At 47.0% G+C, this 17336-nt stretch overlaps 1 protein-coding gene across 3 annotated transcripts in view; it reads right to left on the reverse strand.

The window, feature by feature from the left end:
• The window catches only part of PYGB (phosphorylase, glycogen; brain), a 60003-nt gene that overhangs the window by 41383 nt on the left and 1284 nt on the right, over positions 1-17336 (reverse strand). Inside the window, exon 2 of one of the 3 annotated variants that reach the window (XM_011952172.1) lies at positions 3243-3344. The exons of the other annotated variants lie outside the window; for them this stretch is intronic. Within the exon in view, the coding sequence (XP_011807562.1) occupies positions 3243-3344 (102 nt within the window). The remainder of the gene's footprint in view (positions 1-3242; positions 3345-17336) is intronic. 3 annotated transcript variants of the gene reach the window in all.

Raw genomic sequence — 17336 nt, forward strand, 5'->3', positions numbered from 1 at the left:
CATTATGATGTTAGCTGGTTATTTTGCTCATTATTTGATACAGTTTCTTCCTAGCATCAGTGGTCTTTACAAAATGACATGAGTCTGCAGTGGCTGGTACCGGTTGTTCCTTTCCATGTTTAGTGCTTCCTCCAGGAGCTCTTGTAAGGCAGGTCTGGTGGTGACAAAATCTCTCAGCATTTGCTTGTCTGTAAAGGATTTTATTTCTCCTTCACTTAGGAAGCTTAGTTTGACTGGATATGAAATTCTAGGTTAAAAATTATTTTCTTTAAGAATGTTGAATATTGGCCCCTGCCCTCTTCTGGCTTGTAGAGTTTCTGCCAAGAGATCTATTGTTAGTCTGATGGGCTTCCCTTTGTGGGTAACCTGACCTTTCTCTCTGGCTGCTCTTAACATTTTTTCCTTCGTTTCAACTTTGGTAAATCTGACAATTATGTGTCTTGGGGTTGCTCTTCTCGAGGAGTATCTTTGTGGCATTCTCTATATTTCCTGAATCTGTGTGTTGGCCTGCCTTGTTAGGTTGGGTAAGTTCTCCTGGATAATATCCTGAAGAGTGTTTTCCATCTTGGTTCCATTCTCCCCGTCACTTTCAGTTACACCAATCAAAGGTAGATTTGGCCTTTTCACATAGTCCCATTATTTCTTGGAGGCTTTGTTCATTTCTTTTTACTCTTTTTTCTCTAAACTTCTCGGTTCGTTTCATTCATTGGATCTTTAATCACTGATACCCTTTCTTCCAGTTGATTGAATTGGCTACTGAAGCTTGCGCAGGCATCATGTAGTTCTCGTGCCATGGTTTTCAGCTCCATCAAGTCATTTAAGGACTTCTCTACACTGTTTATTCTAGTTAGCCATTCATGTAATCTTTTTTCAAGGTTTTTAGCTTCTTTGCAATGGGTTCGAACATCCTCCATTAGCTCGGAGAAGTTTGATCGCCTGAAGCCTTCTTCTCTCAACTCAATAAAGTCATTCTCTGTCCAGCTCTGTTCCATTGCTGGTGAGGAGCTGCGTTCCTTTGGAGGAGAAGAGGCCCTCTGATTTTTAGAATTTTCAGCTTTTCTGCTCTGGTTTCTCCCCATCTTTTTGGTTTTATCTACCTTTGGTCTTTGATGATGGTGACGTACAGCTGGGATTTTGGTGTGGATGTCCTTTCTGTTTGTTAGTTTTCCTTCTAACAGTCAGGACCCTCAGCTGCAGGTCTGTTGGAGTCTGCTGGAGGTCCATTCCAGACCCTGTTTGCCTGGGTATCACCAGCAAGGCTGGAGAACAGCGAATATTGCAGAACAGCAGATGTTGCTGCCTGATCATTCCTCTGGAAGTTTTGTCTCAGAAGGGCATCCGGTCGTGTGAGGTGTCAGTCAGCCCCTACTGGGAGGTGTCTCCCAGTTAGGCTACTCGGGGGTCAGGGACACACTTAAGGAGGCAGTCTGTCTGTTCTCAGATCTCAAACTCCTCTTCAAAGCTGTCAGACAGGGACATTTAAGTCTGTAGAAGTTTCTGCTGCCTTTTGTTCAGCTATGCCCTGCCCCCAGAGGTGGAGTCTACAAAGGCAGACAGGCTTCCTTGAGCTGTGGTGGGCTCCACCCACTTTGAGCTTCCCAATGGTTTTGTTTACCTACTCAAGCCTCAGCAATGGCGGACGCCCCTCCCCCAGCCTTGCTGCCTCCTTGCAATTGGATCTCTGACTGCTGTGCCAGCAATGAGCGAGGCTCTGTGGGTGTGCGACCCTTCCAGCCTGGCACGGGATATAATCTCCTGGTGTGCCGTTTGCTAAGACCGTTGGAAAAGCACAGTATTGGGGTGGGAGTGACCCAATTTTCCAGGTGCTGTCTGTCACAGCTTTGCTTGGCTAGGAAAGGGAATTCCCTGACCACTTGCGCTTCCCGGATGAGGCGATGCCTCGCCCTGCTTTGGCTCACCCTCAGTGGGCTGCACCCACTGTCCTGCACCCACTGTCCAACAAGTCCCAGTGAGATAAACCCGGTATCTCAACTGGAAATGCAGAAATCACCAGTCTTCTGTGTCGCTCATGCTGGGAGCTGTAGACTGGAGCTGCTTCTATTCGGCCATCTTGGAACCTCCCATCAAGTATACAAAGTTTAAAAGGATACACGCTTGCCTGCAATTTCTAAATTTCTATAATTAACATTCATTTTTTGTGAATAAAAATTATAAACATATTGCATAGTTATGATGCAAACTATTCCCTAAAATTTTTACTATATGTAAGAACTGCATAAAATGTTTCAAAAAATAAAATGCATTCTATAATGGTAAACTCCGAAGACAAGACTAAGATATTGCATGTTCTGTACTTCTTACAGACATGTCCTAATGTTAACAGTCAGTAAACAGATATAAATGACATGTCACCTGCCAGGGTAACCTTCAGCGCCATTAGCTAACTTTGAACATGGGGAGTAAAGTTTTTGTTGCATTTTGTTGTGCACAGACACAGCCATGACGTCCTGCATGGGGAGACAGAGCCCCAGGCAACGCTGAGCTGCCTCCCAGGCACGCAAGACATTTGCCCCCAATGAAACCTCCCCACTCCTCCCACCCACATCCAAGCCCAAGCAAAGCAAAGGCGATGGCATGGTGCTGAGGTGGAGGGTCCTTGCCATGAAGACACCCATCTATACGCAGGTAAAAGGTTATACTCTAGAGACTCAGCTGGGAAGGGAAGCAAAGACAGACAAGGAAGCCAATGGCTGCTCTGCTCTAAAACCACAAAGGAACCATGAAAGGATTAAGTTCAAAGTGAGCAAGTGCTAACGACAAACTCCCAAAGAAAGGCAGTTTTTGTTTTTAGGGGAGAAATGGCGCTTTTACAACTAGACAACTAGGGTAGGCTCCAGAGGTCATCTCGGGGTGGAGGGAGGGAAACCAGATGTGGGTTAACAGTTTGATGAAGTCAAAATGGAATAATACCAACCACTGGAACGGTGCTCTAAATCCGCCTGGGGTGGGGTGGGGTGTGGGATGGCCTCTAGAACCGCCACACCTTCGCATCCCAATTCAACCCCATGCTTGTGGGTCATTCAACTCTCACTTTCTCCTCTCAAAAACAGAGAGCAGCCCCACCAACCCATTCCTTCCAGGAGGGGAGAACAGGCTGTAAGTCTCCCGATTCCCAGACAGCTACTAGTCTTAACGTCAGGGCTCACCTCCGTGGGAAAATGGATTCAGACCTCAAAGCACCACGAGGGGCCACCCAGAAGCCCGGCCATGAGGCCCCGTACCTGATAGATGGCTTCATCGCAGGCATTCTGAAGGCCCAGGTTCACCATCGTGTTCTGCAGCGTGCGGCCCATGTAGAATTCCAGGGAAAGATAATAAATGCGCTGAGGAAGCAGAAGAAAGAATCAGATTTCTCATTCCATTCTACACTTTAGGAAGGTTACAGAGATGACAGGACCCATGAAGCCCCCACTCAGGATTTCATTTATGTCAATCCCATGCACAAAAACTGGGCTTCCTCTGTCAAGCAGCCTGCTGACTGCAGCCCACCATAGCAGCCCACCCGGGAGACCCCTCCTCAACACGGCCGTCTCTTCCCTGACTCTCAAGCACCTGGATGAACGCACACTAACTTCCATGATGTGTGGGGAGGCAGGGCAGGTTGGTGGTTGGGGCCAAGGCACCCAGAACTGGACAGACCCAGGTCTGCACTTAGCTCAGCCTCTTACCACACATGTGCCCTTGGGCAAGTTACTTCACATCTCTAACACGGATGTAATGTAGGCCATGTCTTCAAGTACTCAATGTAAAGCCCTGAGCACAACTTCTAGCACCCACATGAAGCACCAGTGAACGCCAGTAGAGACGGCTGAATGCACACATCCATGTTCCCCAGCAGAAGTCTCTTGGCCGATGCCTGCTGGCTGGCTGGCCGGCTTGGGGTTGCCACATGAGCCAGCTCTGTGCCTCTAAGGTGTTGTAGCAAGGACGGCCACCCATGCAGTGCCTCCTGGGCCCTGAGCGGGGTTCTAGGTGCCCTACTTTCTCTACCGAGTACTTCTCATGGCCATCCATGGGACTGCAGCAGCCAGGGCTGAATGTAAGATCAGTGGGCACAACTCCAAGGACTAACAGGGTATCTGCACAGCCAATATCTCCCCTGAAATATTTACTAATTGCTGTGGTGGTTTTAACCAGGGGCCAAACTCTTTCCGATATTCTTCACTCCAGGAGGAGCTTACTTCCCTGTCTGCCACCTTGAGGGTGGGCTGGATGTAGCGACACCCTGCTGAGGAGCAGAGAAATGAAAAGGCAGCAACTTGACAGTGGAGACAGCTGACCGCGCTGACTAGCACCCCAGTGTGCTGTGATGTGGACACTTTCCTCTGTGTGTTCTTCCCAAAACCCATAACCCCAGTGTAATCATGAGAATAGCGGACAAACCCAAACTGAAGAATTCTCTATAAAATGCCTGACCAGTAGTCATCAAGTTTGTAAAGTCATAAAAGACAAGGAGTGATCAACAAATTGTCACAAATCTAAGCCACATTCAGGCTTTTGGAACTAATAAATGAATTCAGCAAGGTAGCAGAATATAAGACTAACACAAAATCAGTTATCTTTATTGTTTTTAATTAATTATTCATGATTAATATAACTATCCAATGTTCATTAGCAATGAACATTCCAAAAATAAAATTAATAAAATAATTACTATGGCTCATACACTTTGGGAGACCAAGGTGGGGGACTGCTTGAGGCCAGGAGTTTGAAACCAACCTGGGCAGCAAAATGAGACCCTCCTCTCTACAAAAAATTTAAAAGTTAGCCAGGCGTGGTGGCGCATGCCTGTGGCCCCACCTACAAGGGAGGCTGAGGTGGGAAGACTGCTTGAGCCTGGGAGGTCAAGGCTGCAATGAGCCAGGCGCAGTGGTTCACATCTCTAATTCTAGCACTTTTTGAGTTTGGCAGTTCCTCAAAAAGTGAAAAACACAGTTACTATTTGGCCCAGCAATTCCACTCCCAGGTATATACACGCCCAAGAGAAATGAAGGCCTATGTTCCCTCCGAGACTTGTACATAACAGCCAAAAGGTGGAAACAACCCAAATGTCAGTCCTTCGTGTCCTACAACATGAAGGAACCTCAAAAACACCACGCTCAGCGGAAGCAGCCAGCCACAACAGACCGCACATCCTGTGAATCCGTTCATACGCGATGTCCAAAACAGGCATATCTATAGAAACCAAAAGGGGATTGGTAATTGCCTAAGGGTAGGGGATTAGAGGCTTCGGTGGGTGATAAAAAAGGCTTAGAGTTTCTGTTCGGGGTGAAGAATGTTTTAAAATGGATTGTGGTGATGGAAGTACAACTCTGTGAATATCCTGAAACCAGTATATCCAACTGTATGCTTTAAAGGGGTGAACTGTATAGTATCTGAATTTTACGTTAATATACCTCTTGTCAAAGAAAGTAATAGATGAGGCCAGGCACGGTGGCTCGCACCTGTAATTCCAGCACTTTGGGAGGCTGAGGCGGGAGGAGTTCAAGGAGTCATGGAGTTCAAGGCCATCTCTACAAAAAAAAAAAAAAAAAAAGGCCAGGCACAGTGGCTTACGCCTGTAATCCCAGCACTTTGGGAGGCCGAGGTAGGCGGATCACTTGAGGTCAGGAGTTTGAGACCAGTCTGTCCAACATAGTGAAATCCCATCTCTATTAAAAATACAAAAATTGGCCAGGCACAGTGGCTCATGCCTGTAATCCCAGTGCTTTGGGAGGCCAAGGTGAGCAGATCACGAGGTCAGGAGTTCGAGACCAGCCTGGCCAATATGGGGAAATGCCATCTCTACTAAAAATGCAAAAAATTAGCTGGGGGGGGGCAGGTACCTGTGATCCCAGCTAATCGGGAGGCTGAGGCAGGAGAATCACTTGAACCTGGGAGGCGGAGGTTGCAGTGAGCTGAGACGTGCCACTGCACTTCAGTCTGGGCAACAGAACGAGACTGTCTCAAAAATAATAATAATAATAATACAAAAATTAGCTGGACGTGGGGGTGGGCGCATGTAATCCCAGCTACTCAGGAGGCTGAGGCAGGAAAATCGCTTGAACCCAGGAGATGGAGGTTGCAGTGAGCCAGATGTTCCAACCACACTCCAGCCTGGGCTACAGAGCAACACTCAGTCTTAAAAGAAAAAAAAAAAAAAAAAGCCAGGCATGGTGGTGCACACCTGTAGTCCCAGCTACTCGGGGCGCTGGGGCAGAAGGATCACTTGAGCCTAGGAGGCACAGGTTACTGTGAGCTGCAATCGCACCACTGCACTCCTCCAGCCTGGGTGACAGAGTAAGACTCTGTCCCAAAAACAAAAAACAAAAAACTACAATGGGCAAAGAGCACAAAGCATTTAGCTAGGGGCAAACGAAATTCATAAACACAGACTTACCCAGGAAGTCAAGAAATGACGACTGTTACAGAAGGATCCAACCAAGCACAGGAAAGTAAAATAAGTAAGTAAATAAAACTACCACAGAACTAAAGGTACCACTGAATGCAAAACAAAAGCAAAGCTGAAAACAAAACCTGGCTGAGAAAAAAGTGAACCAGAGTGGGAGAAGCATGAGAGGGACTGGGGAGAAAGATACTGGCGTGGAAGACCAAGGACACCTAATGTCTGCATCACCAGGCTCACTGAAAAGAGGCTGAATAAAACATTTAAAGTATTTTTGGCCAGGTGTGGTGGTCTATAATCGTAACCCTTTGGGAGGCTGAGGTGGAAAGATCACTTGAGCCCAGCAGTGAAAGACCAGCCTGGGCAACATAGCAAGACCCCGTCACTACAAAAAATAAAAAATATACATATATATAAAGGGTTTTTTTGTTTGTTTTGTTTTGAGACAGGGTCTCACTCTGCTGACCAGGATGGAGTGCAGGGGCGCAATTCTGGCTCACTGCAACCTCTGCATCCCAGATTCAAGTGATTCTCCTGCCTCAGTCTCCCAAGTAGCTGGGAACAAAGGCGCGTGTGCCACCACACCAGCTATTTCTGTATTTTTAGTAGAGACAAGGTTTCACCATGTTAGCCAGGCTGGTCTCAATCTCTTGACCTCAGGTGATCTACCCGCCTCAGTCTCCCAAAGTGCTGGGATTACAGGTGTGAGCCACCACTCCTGGCCCATCAAGTTTTTAATACATAATTTAAGAATACTCTATAAATATCGAAATCTACAAATTGAAAGAACACACACACACACAAATAGCTCTGTCTTTAATGGCCTGTTTTTACTTTTTTGCCCATTTGAATATAGGCGTCTACATTACTATACAAATTCCAACGTCTTTTAAATCACAAGACATTACAGCAGTATAATTAATGAGTTCTCATAGCCACTATAAGTACAACTACTGCTGCTGTCACTCACAGCCAGGCCTCTGGCAGACTTTCATCACGCTGGACTTATTTGAATGAACTTAATATTCTATGGGGTTTCCATAGCACCTGACTCCCGCCTGCAGAGGAAGCCACAGGCACTGTCCAGGTGGAGTTTATTAACCAGTGTGAAATCATACTGAGACCAGCTAGACCCTGGCTGCCTGAGAAAATACTGTGGGCCAAGTATTAATAAGAGGTTTTGTAAAAAGCTGACAGGCTAGGAACACGATCAGATAGATTTTGCCTTTAACTAAAAATGTGGGGGTTTTTTTTGTTTTTTTTTTTTTAAGAGATGACAGTCTCACTGTGTTGCCCAGGCTGGCCGCAAATGGCTGGCCACAAACTCCTGGCCTCAAGTGATCCTCGCATCTCAGCCTCCCAAGCAGCTGGCACTACAGGTGTGCGCCACCACACCTGGCTAAAATGTGTATTTTTAGGTTGTAGTTTGCTCTTTCTGCAAAAGTTCCTAACTTCTACTTATGAACTTTTCTACTGTGGGGAAAAAGTTTACCAGTTACGTCCCAAGAGCTTGATTATCTCTGTTTGTAAGGGACAGTACTGACGCGGGAAGTGCTGGGCCTAGACTCGAAGCCTGTGCGTCTCCAATTGTCCTCCAGGTTGCATGCAGACATCGAGGTTTCCGCAGCCTCCTGCTGAAGCACAGTCCCCAAGGCAATGCCCAGGGCCTGCCCTGCCACAGGCTCTGTCCTTGGGGACTGCAATGTGTTTTGTTGTTGTGAGGCTTTTCTGCCACTTGTTTCAATTTAAGAACTTTCATCATTTGCTGAGATGTGTCTCTTTTACTTTTACCTTAAGATGGTTCCGAGTGAAAACCATGAAACTGAAAGAGGCTTGCTGGAGGAGCTGGCCAAGAAAATGCAGACTTGAATGGTACGGGCTGGGGTCCCATCCCAGCTCCCTGCCCTGGCTAGCTGGGTGACCTGGACAAGTCACTCAGCCTCTGAGAGGACCACATTAACCTGTGGGCTCGCACAGGGCTAGGCTTGGACTCAGGCAAGGTTGGTTCCCCTCCCCATATCAGACTTCTCAAGGAGAAATGCAGAGCCCAGTAAGTTGGCACGTGGCAGTTCTGAAAAAAATCATGTAAAGCCATAGGCTTTGTCCAAGCAACAGCCTAGGGACCTAGCTCTTCCATGACCCCAAATCCTGCTGCTGCAGGACAGCCTCTTTCCACTCACTCCCCTCTGGCATCTCCTGTGCAACCGTGAACAGGGCTTCCCTGCTCAGGCAGTGCTGGTTGGAGAACTGGACTCACCTGCTTCAGCCTGAAAAGGCCAACAGGATCCCCTAACCTCCCTGCTCAGCAGCTCTGCTCTAAGGAGGCCCTGCCACCTGGGATTGAACTGGGCCATTGCTTTTCTCAGCATGGTCCCTTCTTGCAATATGACTATAACAAGTGTTAACTAGCCTAAAGCAAGCCTGTTTTTTTCTGTTGTTTTTTTTTTGAGACGGAGTTTCGCTCTGTTGCCCAGGCTGGAATGCACTGGTGCAATCTTGGTTCACTGCAACCTCCGCCTCCTGGGTTCAAGACAAGCCCCCCACTGTGTGTGTGTGTTTTTTTAAATAGAGTTTATTTATTACATGCAAAGCCTACACAACCAGGCAAATAATAGAAAAGCATAAAGCTCAAAAATATGATCGACACAAACAGTACACAACATAGCAATCATCTAACGACACCTCAGGAGTTAAGACTCTGAAAAGAGAATGTAACACCAACCAGCAGGGCCTCATTGTGCTCTTACAGACACAGGTTCACAGAATCAGGCCTGCAGAGACCACCAATCTTTTCTTCCTTTTCTGAAGGGATTTTTAACTAGAGTCTTCATTTAATAACATCGGTGTCTGAATACTCTGGTGGGAAAAGAAAGGACTTTCCCAACATTCAGGGAAACAACAGAAAGAGCTGGAGCCAGGCGTGGTGGCTCACGCCTACAATCCCAGCACTTTGGGAGGCTGAGGCAGGTACATCTAGCCTGGCCAACATAGTGAAACCCCGTCTCTACTAAAAATACAAAAACTAGCTGGGCGTGGTGGTGCATGCCTGTAGTCCCAGCTATTTGGGAGGCTGAGGCAGGAGAATCGCTTGAACCTGGGAGGTGGAGGTTGCAGTGAGCAGAGATTGTGCCACTATACTCCAGCCTGGACAACAAGAGCAAAACTCCACTTCAAGAAATAAACAGTTGGGCAGCTGCTTTCACCAAGATGACGAGCCTCATTCTGCAGGTAGATCTGGTCTGAAATCTGAAACTGGTCCTCCTGTCCCCAAGAAAGCACAGCAACTCTCCTTTTGTGTATTCGATTCTATCAGTGCCAGCATGCCTCACACCAGCCACCCTCTACTGGTTCCTAAATGGGCACAGAGTGACTCACAAGGCAGATGTCCCTCCCTGCCACCCAGGCACTGTGGACAGAGCTGGCCCTGATAAGACACAGGGACACGGGCCACTGAGCCAGCTGGAGGCCAGTGGGCACCACGTTCCACCAGCCAGGCCTTGGAGGGGGGCGCTCCTGGCCCCTCCAGACACAAACGGGTCACCTCCCTGGGCTGGACCTGCTGGCTCCTGCTGGTGAGCTAAGCAGTCTCAAGACACCATCCAGGGGAACCAAGGTCCCGTGGGAGGAGAGATGCTGAGGGGCCTCCCACCCGCCAGATGCTGAGGTTGGTCTTTGGCTTCCTTGACAGTGTCAGTGTCCATTCCACCGTGTCTGAGGGTGCTTCTGGGGAGTTGCTCACAAAGCAATCTGATAACCTACTACTGTATCTGCTGTAAGGATGTGAGGATTAGCTAGCACATCTCTCAAGCTCCCAGCCTGTGAAGTCACACAGCACTTTTTTTTTTTTTTTTTTTTTGAGGCGGAGTCTCGCTCTGTCACCCGGACTGGAGTGCAGTGGCCGGATCTCAGCTCACTGCAAGCTCCACCTCCCGGGTTTACGCCATTCTCCTGCCTCAGCCTCCCGAGTAGCTGGGACGACAGGCGCCCGCCACCTTGCCCGGCTAGTTTTTTTTGTATTTTTGGTAGAGACTGGGTTTCTACCAGGATGTTAGCCAGGATGGTCTCGATCTCCTGACCTCGTGATCCACCCGTCTCGGCCTCCCAAAGTGCTGGGATTACAGGCTTGAGCCACCGCGCCCGGCCAGCACTTTCTTAATGAATTAAATGCCAGGGAAACTTGGCTTCCCGTGAGGAGTGGACAGGCTTCTCAACATGGATCATGGATCGTGGATTTCCTTCTCACTCCAGTACCTAGACTCAAACACAGGTCTGTTTGCTCAATTTTGAAAATGAAATGTAAAAGAATTATAGAACTTTAGAACTTACGGGTATCTTAGAGATCACTTGGTTCTGCAGTAAACAAATTCCTTCTACATCCAAGACACACATTGCCACAGTCCACTGTCTCCTGCCTTCTATTCAATTAAGCTCCACAAAAAGTCTACTCAGTACTAATCCAGAGCCAGAAAGCAATGGGAGCCTTCTCCTTATCACTGACAGAGCCTCATCAACTTACACTAAGTGATCTGGACCGTGTCAAACTATATTTATAACTAGTGAGCTACCAGTCACCATTTTTAACTACTTTAATCTTTCATTTTAACTGTTTGCCGGCCAAGAAATGCCACTTAGCTACACCTAAAATTACATGTCATTCCTACTCAAAATACTGTTGAAGACACTGTTAACCAAACCTATCTTAGTGTCCATTACCTTTCTAAATCTGTGTTCATTTCTCTGCCCTTCACCGTATCCTAAGAACGCCATTCTGCATGGGGGAGAAAGAGCCAGCTCCTATCTCCTGCGGTTATTTGCTGCATGTCTTAGGATGCTGTGAATTTCCAAATGGCTTAAAGCTTTGATCTGTTTAATAATAATAAAAGAATAGGTATAATCTGAAAAGACTTCTAAAGTTCTCCCAATTTACTTATTTGTATTTTTTATAATTGTATTTTTGCATTTTATTTGTATTTATTAAGCAGGACAGCTGGTGACATTGGAAAGATTTGCAGACGACAGCACTGTGTCGATGAAAATGTCCAGAGTTTAACTGCTCTACTATAGGTGTGTAGGAGAACCTCCCTGTTTTTCTGGAACCTTCACACTGCCGTTTTTGGGGGTGAAGGGGCAACAAGGCTACAACTTACTTTTTTTTTTTGAGACGGAATCTCGCTCCATTGCCCAGGTTGGAATGCAGTGGCATGATCTCAGCTCACTGCAACCTCCTCCTCCCAGGTTCAAGCGATCCTCCTGCCTTAGTCCCCCAAGTACCTGGGACTACAGGCACCTGCCACCGCACCTGGCTAATTTTGTATTTTTAGTAAACATGGGGTTTCACCTTGTTGGTCAGGCTGGTACTTTCTTTCAAATGATTCAGAGAAAAATGAACTTACAGCTACAAAAAATGAACTTACAGCGACAAAATGACCTAACAAGTGTGTTACAATGTTTAATATCTGGGGAATCCAGATGAAGGGTATACAGGAATTACAAGAAATCTTTGTATTATTCTTACAACTTTTTAAGAGTCTGAAATCACATAAAGTTTAAAAGGAAATATGGCTGAGGTGTGAAGGTGAGGTCGGTTACCTTATTTCATTTTATTTTATTTAGGCAGAGTTGCCCAGGCTGGAGTACAATGATGCAGTCTTGGCTCACTGCAACCTCCACCTCCCTGGTTCAAGCAATTCTCCTGTCTCAGCCTCCCGAATAGCTGGGACTACAGATACCACCACACCCAGCTAAGTTTTGTATTTTTAGTAGAGACTAAAGTAGAGACTAGGTTTCACCATATTGGTCAGGCTGGTCTCGAACTTTTGACCTCAGGGGCTCCACCCGCCTCAGCCTCCCAAAGTGCTGGGATTACAAGTGTGAGCCACCACGCCCGGCCATATTTTTATAAAGCCACCACGGCCCCTGTGGATTAGTCAGGGTTCTCCAGAGACACAGAACTAACAGTAAGGTATGTGTAGAGAGAGAGACAGATGTAAGAAATTGGCTCAAGTGGTTCTGGAAGTGCAAGGCCGCAACTTGTTGGGGGGGTGTGGGCCCGCAGGCTGGAGACCCAGGCAAGCTGCAGCTCCGTTGCAGGGTAGCTGGTGGCAGGGTTTGTTCTCCAAGGCCTTCCCCCATGGGAGGCTGTGAAACTGTGATGTAATGAGATATATATGTTTGTTCTTCCTGGCCAGTGCTCCTAACACCCTTGTAATTTCCTAAGTGATAAGACCAATAAAGATGAAATGTGTCTTTTGTTATTCATAACAAACCCCTTCCAACACGCCTTAACAAGGTGACTTTTGGCAAGCCCTAAGGGCAGAGGCTGGTTGCCAGGGGAACCAGATCTGTAATTAGAGGATTGGAAGTTTCAGGTCCACCCCTCCCACCACCCCCAAACCTCCAGTGAAAGGAGAGAGGCTAAAGGCTGAGCTCATCACCAATGGCCAATGATCACGCCAGGTAACTGGGGCCTCCATAAAATCCCCAACTGAAGGGGATGGAAGAGCTTCCTTCCAGTTCAGTGAATCCTGGAGGTGCTGGGACAGGGTCACCTGCAGAGGGTATGGAAGCCACTGCACCCTCCCTCAGACCTGCCCTCTGCATATCTTCTATCTGGCTGTTCCTGAGTTGTATTCTTTATAATTAACTGGTAAACGCAAGTGAAGTGTTTCCCTGAGTTTCCTGAGCCGTTCTGGCAAATCATCAAACCTGAGGCGGCTGTCGGTCAGAGGTCAGAAGGGAGGCCCTGATGTGCAACTGACATCTGGGGTGGAGAAGTCTTGTGGGACTGAGCCTCTGGCCTGTGGGATCTCAGGCTACATCCAGGTAGACAGTCACTGACTGACAGTGTGGGAAACACTACTCCCACCCCCCAGAGGCACATCCACATTACTATCTAGGCATAACAGCCCAGCCAAGCTGACACATAAAAACCAGCCACCACAGCCTGCAAGGGCAAAGGCCAGGCAGTCTTCTGCAGAAACTGAAGGCACACACACTGCAGGCTTCTCCATCTGCTAAAATGACAGCTGGGGCCTACCTTCCAAGTGGCTGGCTGGCTGTCAGCAACACAAAACAGCACCCACCATCAGTTACTGGCCAGAGAAAATGACTTTGAGCGATCTGCTGTCACGGAAGCCTGCCCAGGAGATGCAAGCTGAACTTCACACATAAAAGTAGAAATACATCAGAAAAATTGGGAGTGTTAAGATTCCAGAGGCTGGTCCCACAACTGACTAATTAAAACAAATCCCAGAAGTGGGGATCACAGAGCAGCAGGGGCTGCAAAACACTTCTCTAGATCATCTTTAACTCCTGGGTCCAGCCAAACCAAAAGATTAATCGTATTTCATTGTGTTTATCTTATTAGGAATATTTAGGACAGCAGTGTGGGCCCCAAGGTAGAGCTGCTTTTCCTTAATCTGTGTCGTAGTCATGCCAGGAGCTTATGGGAAGAGTCTCAAAAACTGATTGTTAAATCCACTGCAGGGGTGCTGCAGGTCAGTGGGTCGGCACATCGACAACACTGCTTCACAAAGGCCCACAGAATAAACTGTGCACCTGTCCTTTCGGAATGTTATAGAAGGGATCCCATGACTCTCGTAACTGGGCATGGGCTGCTTTCATTGCCAGGATCCTGGTCTGCGTTTTGTGTCCTGACCCTCACTGTCCCACCCCAACCTTCACTGTGAGGCCTTCTAATGTGAACCTTTTGTGCTGCATCTAGCATAAGCATCCTCAAATTCTCTTTGGATGGAGATGGAATGTCAATTCAATATGAAACGGAAACGTTTTAACTCTAACATTTCAGAATGGCAACAGACTTCAGAAACAGATCACCAGCTTGATTCCGCTCATTTTAAAGACGAGAAAACTGAGGCCAAGAATGGCAAATAAATGCATTCAAGCCCACAGTTGCACAGACCGAATGGAAAGGCCAGGATGAAAAGGAGCATGGAATCACGCACACCCTTTCTTCTCCACGCAGTGCAATCCCAGGCTCTGCAGCTTCAGGTTGGACTCTTCTCGCCACCTTGCCACCACTTCAGAGAATCCATTAAACGTCTTCATGACCAACTGTCACCTCTTGCCAAGCACAAAGTTCTCCATGTTAGCCAGATGTTTTGATGTGCTGATTTGCCAAGCATGGCAAAGCTTGACAAATCTTCCTCTGAACACTCCAACTTCTACTCTTTCTGCTATTTACCACAAATGAAGTGCTAAGAGTTATGAAACAATAGGTTCGGTATAATGCTATTTTATGTATTAAAAACAAGTTTCTGTCAATACAGAAAAAACAATGTAGAACACAAAATATTTATAGCATTTACAAAGTGGGTGATAGAAGTGGGTTACAGGATTACAGTTAACTTTTTTCCTTCTGGCTTATCTATATTTTCTAATTTTTCCTCCAGTAATAATTTTTCCTTCAGGACTTGCATAATTTTTTTTTTTTTTTTTTTTTTTGAGACAGAGTCTAGCTCTGTCACCCAGGCTGAAGTGCAGTGGTGCGTTCTCGGCTCACGGCAAGCTCCGCCTCCCAGGTTCAGGCCATTCTCCTGCCTCAGCCTCCCCAGTAGCTGGGACTACAGGCGCCCACCACCATGCCGGGCTAATTTTTTGTATTTTTAGTAGAGACGGGGTTTCACCGTGTTAGCCAGGATGGTCTCGATCTCCTGCCCTCGTGATCTGCCCGCCTCGGCCTCCCAAAGTGCTGGGATTACAGGCGTGAGCCACCGCGCCCGGCCGCATAATTTTTAAAAAGACAAAAATAACAAAAAAAAAGCATTCTATTTAGGAACTCTAGAGTGTCACATTACCAGTCTGCAGTGTACCGGTGAATATCTGAGGTCGTTTCTCGCTGAGGGGGAGACACAGCAGGTGTTTTCTTGGGAGCCCACCTCCTCTCATTGGCTCTGGTGGGACTGGTTGCTGGTCCATCACCAGCAAACATGAAACTTTTCCAGAGAAAGGATGGCAAGTTTATTTTCATCATGAATTAGCCAAAGAAGCACTTAAATTCCAATTTTCCACTTTTACATGTCCTTCCTATTCAGAATAGGCACACAGCCTATTTACAGACTGTGAGGTTTAAGAGAAAAGTTTACAACTTTACAACTTACAGATTGTGGTTTAAGAGAAAGGTTTCCACCAAGAGCCACCACAGTAGACAAACAAAACAGATCTCACAGTGGATCAGAAAACCTGTTTTGTTGCAGGGACTATCTTGTTCATGAAGGTCATTTCCGTAATCCCTGAGCCCATCGCTGGCCTCTCCATGATCTGATTATATATAAACACTCCAATGGGCACCCTAAGGTGTAGAGCTGAGTCCTGGTGCAGCTCCAAGGAAATGCCCTTGAATGTGAAGGCAGAGCTATGTCCTTGCCATAAGCCACTTAGACAATAAAAATGACGTCGTAGGCTGGGTGCGTTGGCTCACGCCTGTAACCCCAGCACTTTGGGAGGCCGAGGCAAGCGGATCACGAGGTCAGGAGTTAGAGACCAGCCAACAAGGTGAGACCCTGTCTCTAATAAGATACAAAAAATTAGCCAGGCATGGTGGTAGGCGCCTGTAATTCCAGCTACTGGGGAGGCTGAGGCAGCAGAATTGCTTGAACCCGGGAGGCAGAGGTTGCAGTGAGCTGAGATCGCGCCATTGCACTTCAGCTCTGGGCTACAGGGCAAGACTCCACCTCAGAATTTAAAAAAAAAAAATGGTGTTGTGCATCAGAACTCTCCCAACAGCAGGGAATTCTGGGGGAGCCACTGCTTCTTGGCTGCTTTTCCTGGCAACGTCATCCCAAGCCCTTGTTATAACCCGTTTTGGCCATTTGTTGCCACTTCTTTCTATGTTTTGCATACTAAATATGAAGAGCCCCAGTTGGTATTCTAACAAATCTGTCCCTTTTACCCTCTCTATTTTAGAAAAAAAGAATGTCCCAGAAAAAGTTTGGCAAAGCAATCAATCTCTTAGCAATTGCTGTATTAAACATATCTTAATGCCCTACAAAAATATTCTAAAATACCATCCATAAAGCAAGTCCTCGGTGCCCAGGTGTACACTGCAAGTCAAATCTTTGCCAAGTGGCTTCAGGTCTGGAAGTGTGTCTTTTCCTCACCAATTTTCCCTCTACGTTAGTGTAGTAGAAAGATACAATTCTCTATGGTCAGAAGTTAAAAAACAAACAACACAACAAAAAACTGGCAATAGGGGGCTGTGCAAGACTACCGTGTACCTATCAAACTGAAACCTACCATCCTATCCATTGACTTGCAAAGCTGTTTATCAGTGAGAAAGTTACAAATGTTTACGAATGAAACAGAAAATCTAAAAAACTGTATGTGCATTATACTTTTTAAAAATCTGTATGTATGTTTAGGAACACCAAAAGATCGGCAGGAACACAGGCCCATAGTTAATATGGTTAAGAGTAACGGGGACAATCAGTGACTTCAACTACTCAAATTTTTGCAAGATATAAAAAGTAACAATTAGTAAGGCAGTCTCTACGAACTTTAATCCAAGTAAATTTCTCCAAGGGAGGTATGGGAACCTCTAAGACAGAGCCTTCTTCAAGGGCTCCATCTCCAGCTCTGAGCTTCGTAACCCTCCTGCGTGAAGCAGGCATCTTCAGCGATTTTCTTCTAAGCACCGCACACACAAAAAAGTCTCACAATTCCCTGCAGATTACCGAGCTCACCCCCTTCCAACCCACAAGGCTGCCCAGGCCGGGTTCCAGTCCCATCTTCTCCCACAGGCTGCTTCAGCAAAACAAAAGGTGGCTGGAGGCAGGGGCGGGGAGCACCGGCTCTGCAGCCAGCGCGGAAGCGCACGGCCAGAAAGAGACCGGGAACATCCGCCAGGCTCCCGGGCTCAGCATCATGTGCGGCGGATGGCGCGGGCTCCCAGTGGAGGGGACCTGTGACCGCG

The sequence above is a fragment of the Colobus angolensis genome, unplaced genomic scaffold (genome assembly GCF_000951035.1).
Source record: "Colobus angolensis palliatus isolate OR3802 unplaced genomic scaffold, Cang.pa_1.0 Scaffold336, whole genome shotgun sequence".
NCBI lineage: Eukaryota > Metazoa > Chordata > Mammalia > Primates > Cercopithecidae > Colobus > Colobus angolensis.